Source organism: Thamnophis sirtalis, unplaced genomic scaffold, assembly GCF_051295495.1.
Source record: "Thamnophis sirtalis isolate CommonGarterSnake01/CBP01778 unplaced genomic scaffold, rThaSir2_p1.2 scaffold_8, whole genome shotgun sequence".
In the NCBI taxonomy this organism is placed as follows: Eukaryota; Metazoa; Chordata; class Lepidosauria; order Squamata; family Natricidae; genus Thamnophis; species Thamnophis sirtalis.
This window is the reverse complement of record NW_028261388.1, coordinates 62,589,440-62,602,708: the sequence shown is the minus strand read 5'-3', so window position 1 is coordinate 62,602,708 and position 13,269 is coordinate 62,589,440. Positions and strand designations below refer to the sequence as shown.

The following is a 13,269-nucleotide window of genomic DNA, read 5'->3' as shown; positions in this document are numbered from 1 at the left end:
TCCTCTGACAAGACTGGAAGCTTCTGCTTTATAAGGTATTTTCTAATGTCTTGTTCATTAATTTCGTCTTGTTTATATAGTTTCCTATAATAGTATCTTTTTCTTTTCTCCTATTTCTTGTTTCAAATTCCCCTCCTCGTCACACAATTGTTTAATAATTCTTTTGACCTTCTCCTTTCTTATTTTGTGGGCCAACCATCTCCCAGTTTTATTTGCATGTTCAAAATAATTCTGCTTCATTCTCTTAATGTTTTGTGCTATTTCCTCTTGAGAGATCAAATTTATTTGGTGTTTAATTAACTCTCCTTTTTCCCTGTGTCTACTGTTTTCTGGCTCTTTTTGGGTCAGCAATTCCGTCTCTCTTAATTCTTTGTTCAGTGTATTAAGTTTTTCCCTGTGCACTTTGTTTCTTCTTATTATATAGGCTATAGATGTTCCCCTCACAACTGCCTTCATCGTGTCCCAAACATTTTGTATTGAGGTCTGCTCTTTACAGTTTTCTTTAAAGAGGTAGCCCAATTCCTTTTCTATTTGTTGTACAAATTGTTTCTCTTGTAGTATGTTCTGGTTTAATGTCCACCTAGCTTTTATCCTTGCCTTCCCTTTCCATTGCCATAAGACTGGGTGATGGTCGGCCCACTTGTTGGTTGTTATTTCAATATTTACAGTATCCATGTGTAGCTCCGAGTTTGACCAAACCATGTCGATACGGGACCATGAATTATGTGGATGGGAGTAAAACGTGTACTGTTGCATCTTGTCATTCATTGTTCGCCAGACATCATAAAGATCTAATTCCTTCACCATATTTACATAGGCAGACGGTAGTTTCCTTCTTGTGCTTTTCTTGTGTGTACCCTTATAGTCCATCTTACCGTCTGCTATAGCGTTGAAATCCCCTAGAATACATATATTTTGCCACTCTATTTCATTTATCCTCTTATATAGATTAATATAAAATCTCTCTTGTTTTTGATTTGGGGCATAGATTCCAACTAGTAAAAAAAATTTCCCACCATTAATTATCTCCACCATTAATACCCTACCGTCTTTGTCTGCATGTATTAATTTGGGGTTCAACCATTCTTTTATATACATCACAATTCCTCTTTTTCTGGTTTGTGCTGACGAGCAGAATGTTTTACCTAGTTTTGGACAGACCAACAGGTTATTGTACTTTTCTTTAATGTGGGTTTCCTGAAGACAGATTACATCTAACTTTTGTTTCACTAGATCCAACAGTACATGTTTTCTTTTGGAAGTTATGTTAAGACCATTTACATTTGCTGATAGTACATTCGTTTCCCATTCTTCAATTCCATTACACGTTATTCGCTTTGAGGGCGCCTTTAGATCGTGTCTCGATGGGTGACCTTGCTCTCGAATCTTCTCTGCCATATCTCTCTCGTTCTCTGGCCTCTCCCGGCCCCCACCCTTCTGGTTGAGTTTCAATTATAGTGTCCTCCTGTCTTAAAAGTCCTTCTTTATTAAACCTCTCATCGTCTGCTAGTAAAAGTTCCTGGAATTCTTGAGCTTTCGCCAAAGTATCTATCCGGTATTTCTTTTCCCTCCATGTTATCAACATTCCTTCTGGAAGGAGCCATCTGAACTGGATTCTGTCTCTGTTTAAACGTGTGGAGAGGAAGTTGTATTTCCTTCTCTTCTCTCTGACTCTCCGTGGAGAGAATTGTGGAATTGTTATATAACTGTCTACCTTTAGAAAAGCTTCTCTTGAGTTAAGCTCAGCTCCTATAATTTTATTGATGTGTTGTAATTTTCTTAGCAGTAGTATGGAAATTGTCATTGTTGCTTTTGGACAATTTTTAATATTTTCCTATTAAATATACAGTACTGAGATTCCCAGGTGTGTCATCTTTTTGAGAGCAGGCAAAAACAGCCAGGTTACATCCCTACAAATTGAAAGCTCTCTCCCTCCCTCTCTCTCTATCTCTCTCCCCTCCCTTCTTCTCTCTCTGTCACTCTGTGTGTATGTGTGTCTGTCTGTCTGTCTCTCATTCACTCACCCTGTGTGTCTCTCTCTTTCTCTCTCCCTCCCTATCTCTCTCCCCTCCCTTCATCTCTCTCTGTCACTCTGTGTGTATATATGTGTGTGTGTGTGTGTCTGTCTGACTCTCACTCACTCACTTAATCACTCACTCTGTGTGTGTCTCTCTCTGTCTCTCTCCCTCCCTCCCTATCTCTCTCCGTCACTCTGTGTGTATATGTGTGTGTGTATGTGTCTGTCTGTCTTCTGTCACTCACTCACTCACTCACTTAATCACTCACTCTGTGTGTGTGTGTCTCTCTCTCTCCCTCCCTCCCTCTCTATCTCTCTCCCCTCCCTTCCTCTCTCTCTGTCACTCTGTGTGTATGTGTGTGTGTGTCTGTCTGTCTCTCATTCACTCACTTAATCACTCACGCTGTGTGTTTCTCTCTCTGTCTCTCTCCCTCCCTCCCTCTCTATCTCTCTCCCCTCCCTTCCTCTCTCTCTGTCACTCTGTGTGTATATGTGTGTGTGTCTGTCTGTCTCTCTCACTCACTTAATCACTCACTCTGTGTGTTTCTCTCTGTCTCTCCCTCCCTCCCTCTCTCTCTCTCTGTATATGTGTGTGTGTGTGTCTGTCACTCACTCAGTCACTTAATCACTCACTCTGTTTGTCTCTCTCTGTCTCTCTCCCTCCCTCCCTATCTCTCTCCCCTCCCTTCCTCTCTCTCTGTCACTCTGTGTGTATGTGTCTGTCTGTCTGTCTTCTGTCACTCACTCACTCACTTAATCACTCACTCTGTGTCTGTGTGTCTCTCTGTCTGTCTTTCTGTGTGTCTCCCTCCCTCCCAACCTGCAGATGGGCTCCGGACCAGCGGAGCCTCTTCCTTCTTTTTAACCAGGTGATCTTTTCTAAGACATAACAAAGAACCTTAATTACAGGCTGAACAAAAGAGCCCATCTGGGAAGACGAGTAACATGAGGGCGATCCCTCATGTTACTCAGACCAGCTGAGCCTCCCTGGACGTCGCAGCAGCAGCAGCCCCAAGTGCGCCGATCTTGGCGTTTTTCGCATCGGGGCGTGCTTCAAGAAGAGGGAGTGAGTGAAGACCTTTTCTAGCCGGCGCAAAGGACTTCCCCAGACTTGCTTTGCTGCAATCCAGAAAAGGTCTTCACTCACTCCCCCTTGCAGCCTGCCCCATGCGAAAAACTCTGAGATGTTAAGCAAGGGAAACATCTGTTGCTTCAGTTAGAAAGGAAAGCAGCTTCAGAGCTATGGCTGGCATCTGGCCAGCAAAGGCTTCCCACTGACCTCCCCCCCCCACCTCCGAGTTCCTGGTAGATGGAATTATTTCAGCAACATCTCCCCCCACCACGGCACCCCGCCCTCCCTCGCACATCACCTCCGCTCCGTTCTCCAGGAAGCCTCATGGGGGTTTTATGCCTTTAGGAATAAGAATGTTTAAAAGGCTTTTTTAAAAAATTTGGAAAAAAAAGATGATGCAGGTTCTGCAAGAGCAAATCTCCATCACACGGCTACGTTTTTTTCTTCCTCCAAATAATGGTCACCGCTTATTGTAGCGAGTCAGCCTCCTAACTTCAGTCCAGGCTCTGCAATTACCTTCTCTCCCCCCCCCAACCCGCAGAAACAGGAGGGAATCAGTCATTATCATTAGCACTCTCTCCCACACCTGGCCTCCCTTTCGGAGATAAGGGGTGGGGAAGAGCAGATCTCCCAGGAACAGAAATATTCCCCAAGTGGCCATCACCCACTTCTCGTAGCTCCCCCCCCCCCCGAAAATGGGAGAGGAGTGAAATAATGTTATGCTTTGAAAACGCGGATCTCCAACGCCAGATCCACGCCAGGAGGTTTGGGGCTTCCCTCCAGGCCACCTGCACAGCCAGCAGCTGCGTCCACAGGCTCCATGGAGAAAGGTGGGCCATGGGAAAAGGGAGCAAGTGTGCTACCCGCCTGCCCGCTCCAATCTCGCCCGCCCAGTTCCCAAACCCTCTCTTCGGAAAGAGTTCTCCAGCAGCCTCTGGCAAGGTGTTTTTCCCACCCCACTTGGGCCAAAAGCAAATAAAGCAAATAAAATATAAAATATAAAATGCTGGTTTACCTTTCTCTGCTGCTTCTCTCCCAGGCTGCAGCCCAGAGGAGATCCGTCCTAGCCTTCCTGCTGCCCTCGTGGCACGGGGAAAACGGACGGTACTTTGTCCCTTCCGTCTCCCTGTTGCTCAGAAAAGCAACTCCGGGAAGGTCCTTTGGTGGCGGCAGGCATCCTAGAACCTGCCTGCTAGCAAAGGACTTTCCCGAAGTTGCTTTTCTGAGCAACGGGGAGACAGAAGGGACAAAATACCGGCCGGCTGGGATGGGTATACAGGGCTGGGGGCAGGGCAGGCTTACTTCCAGGTCCGGTCACAAAAATCGGTACTTTTTAAGAATGCCCCGGGACGCGGGACAAATTGCGGGAAAGCATGATTGTCCCGTGAAAATTGGGATGTCTGGTCACCTTAGGGGAGACAGAAGGGACAAAATACCGGCTGGTTGGGACGGGTATACAGGGCTGGGGGCAGGGCAGGCTTACTTTCAGGTCTGGTCACAAAAATTGGGACTTTTTAAGAACGCCCTGGGACACGGGACAAATTGCGCAAAAGCGTGATTGTCCCACGAAAATCGGGACGTCTGGTCACCTTAGCTTGCAGAGTACTCCTGGGGGTGCCCCCCCCAAATGAGCAAAAAATGGCCCGATTTTCATGAAAACAGGCCCATTTTTTGTCAAAACAATTGCATGCATAGCATTTAGGAGGCTTCTAGAGTACTCCTGCAGGCTGGGGGGGGGGGGCAAATTTGAGCAAAAAGCGGCCTGTTTTTCACTCGTTTCTGCTTTCCCAAGCCGCCAGGAATTCTCTGAAAGCCTTCTACAGGCTCTGCACAGCCATTTTGGTGAAGAGGCGGGGTTTCAGAAGGGAAAAATGCTGTATTCAGTGTATAAGACGCTGCCAGTTTTTCAGGGGAAAAGGTACTTCTTATACTCCAAAAAGTACAGTATATGGCTAGAATGATTATAATACTAAAAACTAAGATCTTTGTGGGCATAAGAAAGGATGCAATCTTCTCATATAGAAACTTTCACTCCCATTTTTTGTGTACATTCTTTAATACTAGAAAGCTTGGAGACAGGTACAGATAAAGGTGACCAGATTTTCAGATTGGTAAAGAGGGACACCTTTGACCGGGGGGGGGGGGGCAGTGATTAACAATTTTATATAGAGCAACAAAAATTTTCATACAACGCAAAAATAGTATTGTAATGTATTTTTTTATTTCAACATAACTACAATTTACAAATATAAATTGTAACTGTTGCCAAACATCAAAATTTTGATCACGTGACCATGAGGATGCTGCAATGGTCACTAAGTGTGAAAATGGTCGCTAAGTGTGAAAAATGGTCATCAGTCACTTTTTTCAATGCCATTGTAACTTTGGTCACTATACCACCTTTCTGGCCACAGTTCTTAAGTGAATAACTGCAGCTGGTATTTTGTATTTTTGATAGAATCTTTTTTAAATAGCCTAAGACAATTTAAAAAAGGAATCCACACAGAATAAATTGAAGTAAAACATTTCAAACTATTCTTTCTATGCACAATATATAAGTATTGTGCATAGAATTTTTAAACATGGTTTCACTTCAATTTATTTTGGATAGAATCTTTTTTTAAATAGTCTAAGACAATTTAAAAAAAGAATCCACACAGAATTTAAAAAAATCCTATGCACAATAAATAAAATATTATTTTAAAATACATTAAAAAAAATAAAAGAAAAAAACCCAGCTCACTTACCAGCAGGGTTGCATTCCAAGTCAACCCAGAATGATGTAGATGTTAATACAAAGAACTGACAAAATTGAAATGAAATTAGTCAGGGAAATATTTTTCAAAGAAACTTTGCCACCATTTTTTGTACACGAGCAGACCTCCAACCTCTGTGCTCCTCCCCTCCAGAAAATCCAGGAAGTAACACTTGCAACCTCTCTAGCCAAGTGTTTCCGGCAGCTCTATGGTACTTGGTCATTTTTTCTTATAAAATGAGGTAAAAGGGGCACAGGGGGAGGGGGGGTCCGTTTTGTTGCTTTAATGTTTTAATATCTTCAATGAAAGTACTGAGACAGAGAGAGGGATTAGACAGGGTGTCTTTTGTCTTGCCCTGGTTAGGATTTCTTAAGCAAATCCACTGGGCTTTCAACATAAAGCCAGAAAATCGGGACTTTTTTAAAACGGCCCGGGACACGGGACAAATTGTTATAAAGCGTGATTGTCCCGCTGAAATCGGGACGTCTGGTCACCTTAAGATAGATACATCTTGAGTGGAAAGTAATTTGAGTAAACAAAGGAAAGAGATAATATAGTATCAAGCATTTTGGATTAGTTAAAACTCCAGAGGGTATAACCAATAGACCAAAAGGAGGGAAATAGGGCATTGGGATGAAACGATATATAATGTAAGCTTTCGAAATCTAACAAGTATGTCTCTTGGCTCAAAACTTCATGTTGAAGGTGTAGCCTGAGATTCACTGCACTTTGCAAACTGCTTTCTTTTTCTTTCAATAAAACCCCTTTGTTTTCACTGACTCAGTTTTTGTTGGTTGATATTTATTTCCAACAAGTCTACTCTATCTTCTCTATATGGGCCATTACTCATAATAAACCTAATTATAGAGTATTTAGCCAAGCACCTTGTTTCTTACAAAGAAGAAACATACAAGTAGGCCTAAAAGTATATAATCTTCTTACCAGTGGTGGTTTCCGGATCCCATTGCAACTGGTACAGTTGCAACAGGGCCCAGTGTCCACCACATGAACATGTGCAGTGCACGCACACATGCATGCAGCACGAGCTTGCATCCTTACCTATTGCGATGCCTCTGCGATGCTCCAGCTGCTTGGTGGAGCATCGCGCACGCACTGTGCGCTCCATGGACATATGCGGAAGCACCAAAGAGCTCAAATACAGGTAAGGAGCACGGGCGGGTTGGTGGACCCTCCGGAGCACAGTACTGGAAAGGTACCCGGTGACCGGGCAGGCACCGGTAAGCCCATACTGGGGCATACCATCTGCAACCCATCACTGATTCTTACCCATATCATCTTCAAATATTCTATAGTTTTAATTGCTTCATCCAGATTACACTATTAGAATTTTAGGTCTATTCTTTATTAATTTTTTGATAAATTAAGTAGATGCATCTCAATCTGATGGAGATTTACTAATACACAAGTAGGCAATTAGCATTCCACTAATCAAATCTGAACATTATACTTATACATATTACCAATCTCATTATACATTAATTTTAAAAGACAGTCCTAAAAATACATACAATTCACTGGAACTAAAATGTCAAAATGGAGAAGGTACAGATTTTGTTTTCACATTTTTCATATCTTAAAAAGCTATTTAATTACAGTGCTGTGTAACTGGGAATGATATTCTTTCTAAGAAGGAAGACAGATAAATTATCTGTATCAATGGTTAAGAATTTATAAATCTCTCATTCCAGTGAATATTTCAATTCTTCAATAAAAGGTTCAAATGTTTTCCAGAAAGCTGTTTTTTAATATTGTCATTCTAATGTTAAAACTACAATAAAATTGTAAAATTAGCAGTAGTTAATGGAAAACAAAACTGAATGTTGGTTTGTCATTAGACATGATCAGATTATCTAGACTTGATCCAGTAAACTAGATTTAAAAAAATTGAGCCATTCAAGTTTAAATGTAATTATAAATCAGTCTGCATCCATTTGATATATGTGGTTGAAAGAAGCAATTTTAATTCTTCCTGCATACAAATCAGTATCCCATTTGCTTATCAATGAATCCTTTTTTTTGAAAACTGTCTTGCAAGTGTATGCTGTAATATAACTCTCAAATTACTTGCCAGAAAAGTTTTACACAAAACATTATCCTTTATATTAAAGCTCCAACTTTATTTGAATTATCACACTAAAACCTGGGCTGTGTCTATGTTGAACATGTACTCTTCCTGACCACTATTAGGACCAGAATGTCAGTTGTTGAGCAAAGCAGTCATTAAGTGAGAGGCCATGTGATGGTTTCGCTCAGTCCTGGCACTCCCAGTTGGGGAAGATTCTGGGAGGCCTGGTGTGGGGTGGGAGTGGGAAGTCCTGCAGCAAAGTTGCAGCTGCCTCTGGAAACCTCAATCACCCATTCAGCCCAACAGTGCCCACAAAGCTCCCATAGCCCAGGAAGTGTCATCCACCACCCTGGCCAACAGAGCTTATGATTTAAGGGGCATTACAATCCCCCCATTTGCCTATGCTGCCTCAAGGCCCACAAATCATCCAAAAAGAGGACCTGACCTGGGCACTCACATGGCAACTGTGGTCAAAAGGGCCCAACAGAGATTATACTACCTGAGACTTCTGAGGAAACAACAACTGAATGAAAAACTGCTGGTGACCTTCTACCACTGCACCATAGAGAGTATTGTAACTCACTGTACCTATGTATGGTTTGCCAATTGCACAGTGGCAGATAGGACAGCACTCCAGAGGGTTAACGTCATTGCCCAGAGGATCATTGGTTGCCCTCTCCCAGTGGTGGGATTCAAATAATTTAACAACCGGTTCTCTGCCCTAATGACCATCTGGGTAGGTGGGGCTCGGTGGTCATGTGACTGGGTGGGTGTGGCCAACTCAAGGTCACTCAGGTCAATGGGCGCTTCGCCTTAGCTGTTACAATGTAATCAGGGTTAACTGGAGAGGCAGTTTATGTAAGCAGATCAATAAAGATTAGACTAGAAACAACAACAGAATGTTCCCTTCCTGCCTTCCTTACAGGATTAGCTCTGTAAAGTGGAAAAAAACAAAAGGAGATTTCTTCCATCAATCGGTTCTCCGAACTGCTTAGAAAGTTACCAACCGGTTCTCCCGAATAGGTGCGAACTGGCTGAATCCCACCACTGCCCCGCCCTCTTTGGAAGAGCTTTATAGCTCCTGCTGTCTTAAGAAATGTCAAAACATTCTTAAAGATCCATCTCATCCTGGGCACCCTTTTTTTGAACTATTACCATCTGGCAGACGGTGCAGGATAATAAAAACAAGGACAACTAGGCTGAAAAACAGCTTCTATCACAGGGCAGTAACTATATTGAATTTTACTATATAATGCAATATTAATGCAATATTGTGTTTTCAATTCAATTGTATAGAATGTGAAGGATGTGTGTTTGTGTTCTATTTTTATAATTCTAATGTACACTGAAGATGGCATTTAATTTCATTATACAAGGTGCAATGACAATAAAGTAAACTAAACTAAACTGAAGTCCCACACTGCATCTTGACACCCTAGCACCATTTTACAAAGCCCCAGCTTTCCTGTGTTGCATAGGATCTGCTGCGCCCCACTTCATCATTTTGCTTACAATGTAAGGTAGCTGCTGGCCACACCAGGTCTGCTTACCAAGGCTGCCTTGCACCATTCTCCAAGCAGACTCCATTCTCATGATTCTTTGGAAACACTATTCTCCAAATTCCACACTTAGAAGAATGAGGCTTCCAAACAATCATGAGAATGGAGCCTGTTCTTGTAATTCATTGTTTATTTATCAACTTTGTTTGCCACTTATCCAGCTGCAAGGTGACTTTGGGCAGCTTTGGAATCCTCATTCTCCAAACTGTGCAAGGCAGTCTTGGGGAACACTGCAAGGCAGCCTTGGTAAGAAGGCCTGGCATGACCATAGATGTGCTGAAACAGCTATACGTTTAAGCACAAGTAGCAAGTCTCTTTGTTCAGTACCATTGTAATTTTGAATGAATGAATGATTGTAAGTTGAGGACTGCCTATATCCCAATGAGGCTTTATAGTGAGAAGAAGAGAACATTTTGTGGGCTGCGTAACAACAATGAATCCCTATTCAATCATGTTTGATTTGACTGAAATCAGTGAAGACTCCTTTAAAATTTGTCTGGAGTCTTTTTGCTGAATGAAAAACAAACAGTTTTGTAACACAGTTAATATAAATACTAAATCTGTAAAATGCAAAAATGTTTTATTAATAAAAGATCTGTGAAAGAAATGAAAACATTTACATGGGAACTAATATTCTGGAGGGTTAACCAAAGCAATTCAAAATCATTACAACAACCTTTCACAGCAGAAAATAAAGAGGTATCATTTATAGGTTAAATAAAAAGTTTGCAACATCCATAGCCTAAACACACACACACACACACACACACACACACACACACACACACACACATATACATACAAGAAAAAAGTTCTGTACAGCAGTAACTTTTATAATCTCACACTTTGTGTAGCACCAGAAAAATTTAGACAGCCAAAATACTGAATGTATCTAGTCTAAAAGAGACAAGACCGGCCAATTTCAGCTTGCAATTTCATTTCTTCTTTTCTCAAAGGGAAAGTGTCAATGAGCGCAAAGAGTTCAGCAGGGGTTGCTGGAAAAGGATATCGTTCTTTGTCCACACCATGTTTATCAACTACTACCGTATAAAAGTTATAGTGAGGGATACGAAGTAACAACCTGAGGGTATGAAAAGAAACAAGTTTGTTAACAACTTCCCTTCTTTTTAACAAAAATGTTACTGTGCACTCTTGATCACTGCTCCTGCTCATGGTCATGCTCATGGTCATTCAAGGGCCTCTCAAGACATCTGTTTCTAGACAAAAGTATCCCAAAGCAGCATGTATCAGTCTCTGTCTGCAGCTTACGAATTACACATGTAAGACAGGCAAAGAAAAGGGTAGGACAGGAAAAAAAGAATATTTCTTCATATCCACCCCCTCCTTTAGTTGCCCTTGGTTTTTCACTGAAGCAGGAAGCCTCAATAGATTATTCTTCTCTTTTATCCAAAACAATCATCAACAGAGCTGACCATTATTTGGAAAAGAGTGACTAAACAAGTTTCCTGAAGCTGCTTCTCCAGTCAATGTATGGATGAAATTGATCTTCATTCCTATGTACAGTAATATTCCCTTTTCCTTAGAGAATACAATAAATAGTCAACATCTGAAAAGGAAAATAATCCTCTTTCCAGATATAATTGTTAAATATCAAGCAAAGATAATCCAGTCCTCACATTGCATTTTTACCTTGTATAACTAGTACATTTTAAATTCTAATAGCAATGTTCCATCTTGTTTTTAGACAGTAAGCATGCTCACTTTATTCTTGCTTTAGAAATTATTTAATTGCATAGATACTCCCTAGGTACACTAACTGGTATACTTTTCCAGGATAGCTATATACTTCTATAACCAAAGGTCAGAGAACATTTTAAAAAACAAATCAGTGTTGCCCTTATGCTGAAATATAACTCTGTACTACTAAGTACCGTGTTTCCCCCAAAATAGGACAGGATCTTATTTTCTTTTGACCCCTGAAATAAGCACTTGGCCTTATTTTGGGGGAGGTCTTATTATTTTTGAGGTGTAGGAGGCGGCAAGCGTGGTCACCTCATGGCTGCTGCTATGTTGCAATATTTTCACGGACGGCTTATTTTCAGGGGACGATTTATTTTAGCACATGAGCTCAAAAGCCCGATTGGGATTATTATCCAGGGAGGTTTTATTTTCAGGAAAACAGGGTAGGGAAAAAGGTTGATGTTTTACAGTTTAAGGAAGATGTTTGCTTTTCATTAGAACTAAACCATAATGTTAGAAATTTCAAATTATGACCCTGAAATATGATATTTAAAAGAAATTCAATCAGACAAACAAATTACAGCACTAAATATTGAAAAAGAAAACCAAACTTAAACCATTTGTATTTCCCACAGTTGCTTGACAATGTAGGGAAGAGAGATATATACTTACGCACAATTCAGCATGCAACGACAGTATCTGTGCAATGAACAGAATGTAACAATTTATCACAAACTAATGAAGCAAAGAATGTCAGGCCTGCAGTCATGTTCCCTTTGGATCTTTGGCCTGCCACACTTTCTATTATTCTACTATAGCAATAGCAATACCAGTTAGACTTATATACCGCTTCATAGGGCTTTCAGCCCTCTCTAAGCAGTTTACAGAGTCAGCATATTGCCCCCACAGTCTGGGTCCTCATTTCACCCACCTCGGAAGGATGGAAGGCTGAGTCAACCTTGAGCCGGTGAGATTAGAACCACTGAACTGCAGATAACAGTCAGCTGAAGTGGCCTGCAGTACTGCACCCTAACCACTGCGCCACCTCGGTTCTTACTATGCTGTTTCTATGGTGGGGAATTGGGAGGGGGGATAGTACAGGGTAAAATGCTATGTAGCCAAAATAAAATTCCTTTCTAGAAAGCCAAGGTCATCTTTTTTCTTGGCATCTCTGCACCTGACCGGAACTGGATGGGTGGAACTGCCAGCATGGCAGTGGAAGATTGGACCATGTGATGGACTTGTGGGTGTGGGGGCAAGATCATGAACTTTAACCTGGGTAGGAAAACCAAGAAGCTTCAGATTCAGGTTTGCCCAGATGTGCCAACATGGCTCTCTTAATAAATTGGAATTTTGAGCAATACTTTGCCTTGGACTCTGATTTAATTTTGGATGCTATTTGGAATGCTGACAAAGAATATATTTTAAACAACATGTTAATTTTAATATAACGAATCCTCTTGTATTAAAAAAAATCTTATTCTATAAAGTCCTGCTCTAAAAATCTAATCAAGACATTAAAGACAAACAGCCAGAAGACATTTTATTTACAATTAAGAATATATATGGGATTTGACAGGAAGTTCTCCAGCTGGACAGACATGGGGGGGGGGTTGGGCTTCTAAGAGTCTCACATGAACCCTGTCTGACAAACCATCTCTGAGATCCTTTGGATCAGAACCCCCACTGGAGGTGGGGGCAAAGAAGAGCAGTGTCTCATCAGACCCAGAGGGAAGAAACAGGTCCCTTGTAGGTGAGAGATTTGCCTATGAATCAGAGTCAGGGCAGCAGCCTTCAACATGGATGACAAGATGCTGACTTTTTGTCAAAGCAAATGGAACAGGAGGGGAGTGGAAGAGATGAAAGACTGAGTAAGAAAATTTATCTAACCCACAGCCATAAATCAAACCTGGAAAAGGCAAAAAAATCTTGAGAACATAAATAATATTGATAGTCAAATTGGGACTTTTTCAAAAAGAAAGAAAGGAAAGAAAAATGGTGGGTTGAACCCCCCCCCCCAACAATTTCAGACAGAAAGGAGAAAGCAGAGAAATGACAAACCCACTCAAATATAAACT

At 41.4% G+C, this 13,269-nt stretch overlaps 1 protein-coding gene across 2 annotated transcripts in view; it reads right to left on the bottom strand.

Annotated features, from left to right (window-relative positions):
- Positions 1-10,272: 10,272 nt before the first annotated feature.
- Positions 10,273-13,269, bottom strand: part of SRPX (sushi repeat containing protein X-linked) — a 209,135-nt gene continuing 206,138 nt past the window's right edge. For both annotated transcript variants that reach the window (XM_087721794.1, XM_087721795.1), the window contains one exon: positions 10,273-10,571. In XM_087721794.1, the coding sequence (XP_087577920.1) occupies positions 10,388-10,571 (184 nt within the window). In that variant the 3' untranslated portion in view covers positions 10,273-10,387. The remainder of the gene's footprint in view (positions 10,572-13,269) is intronic.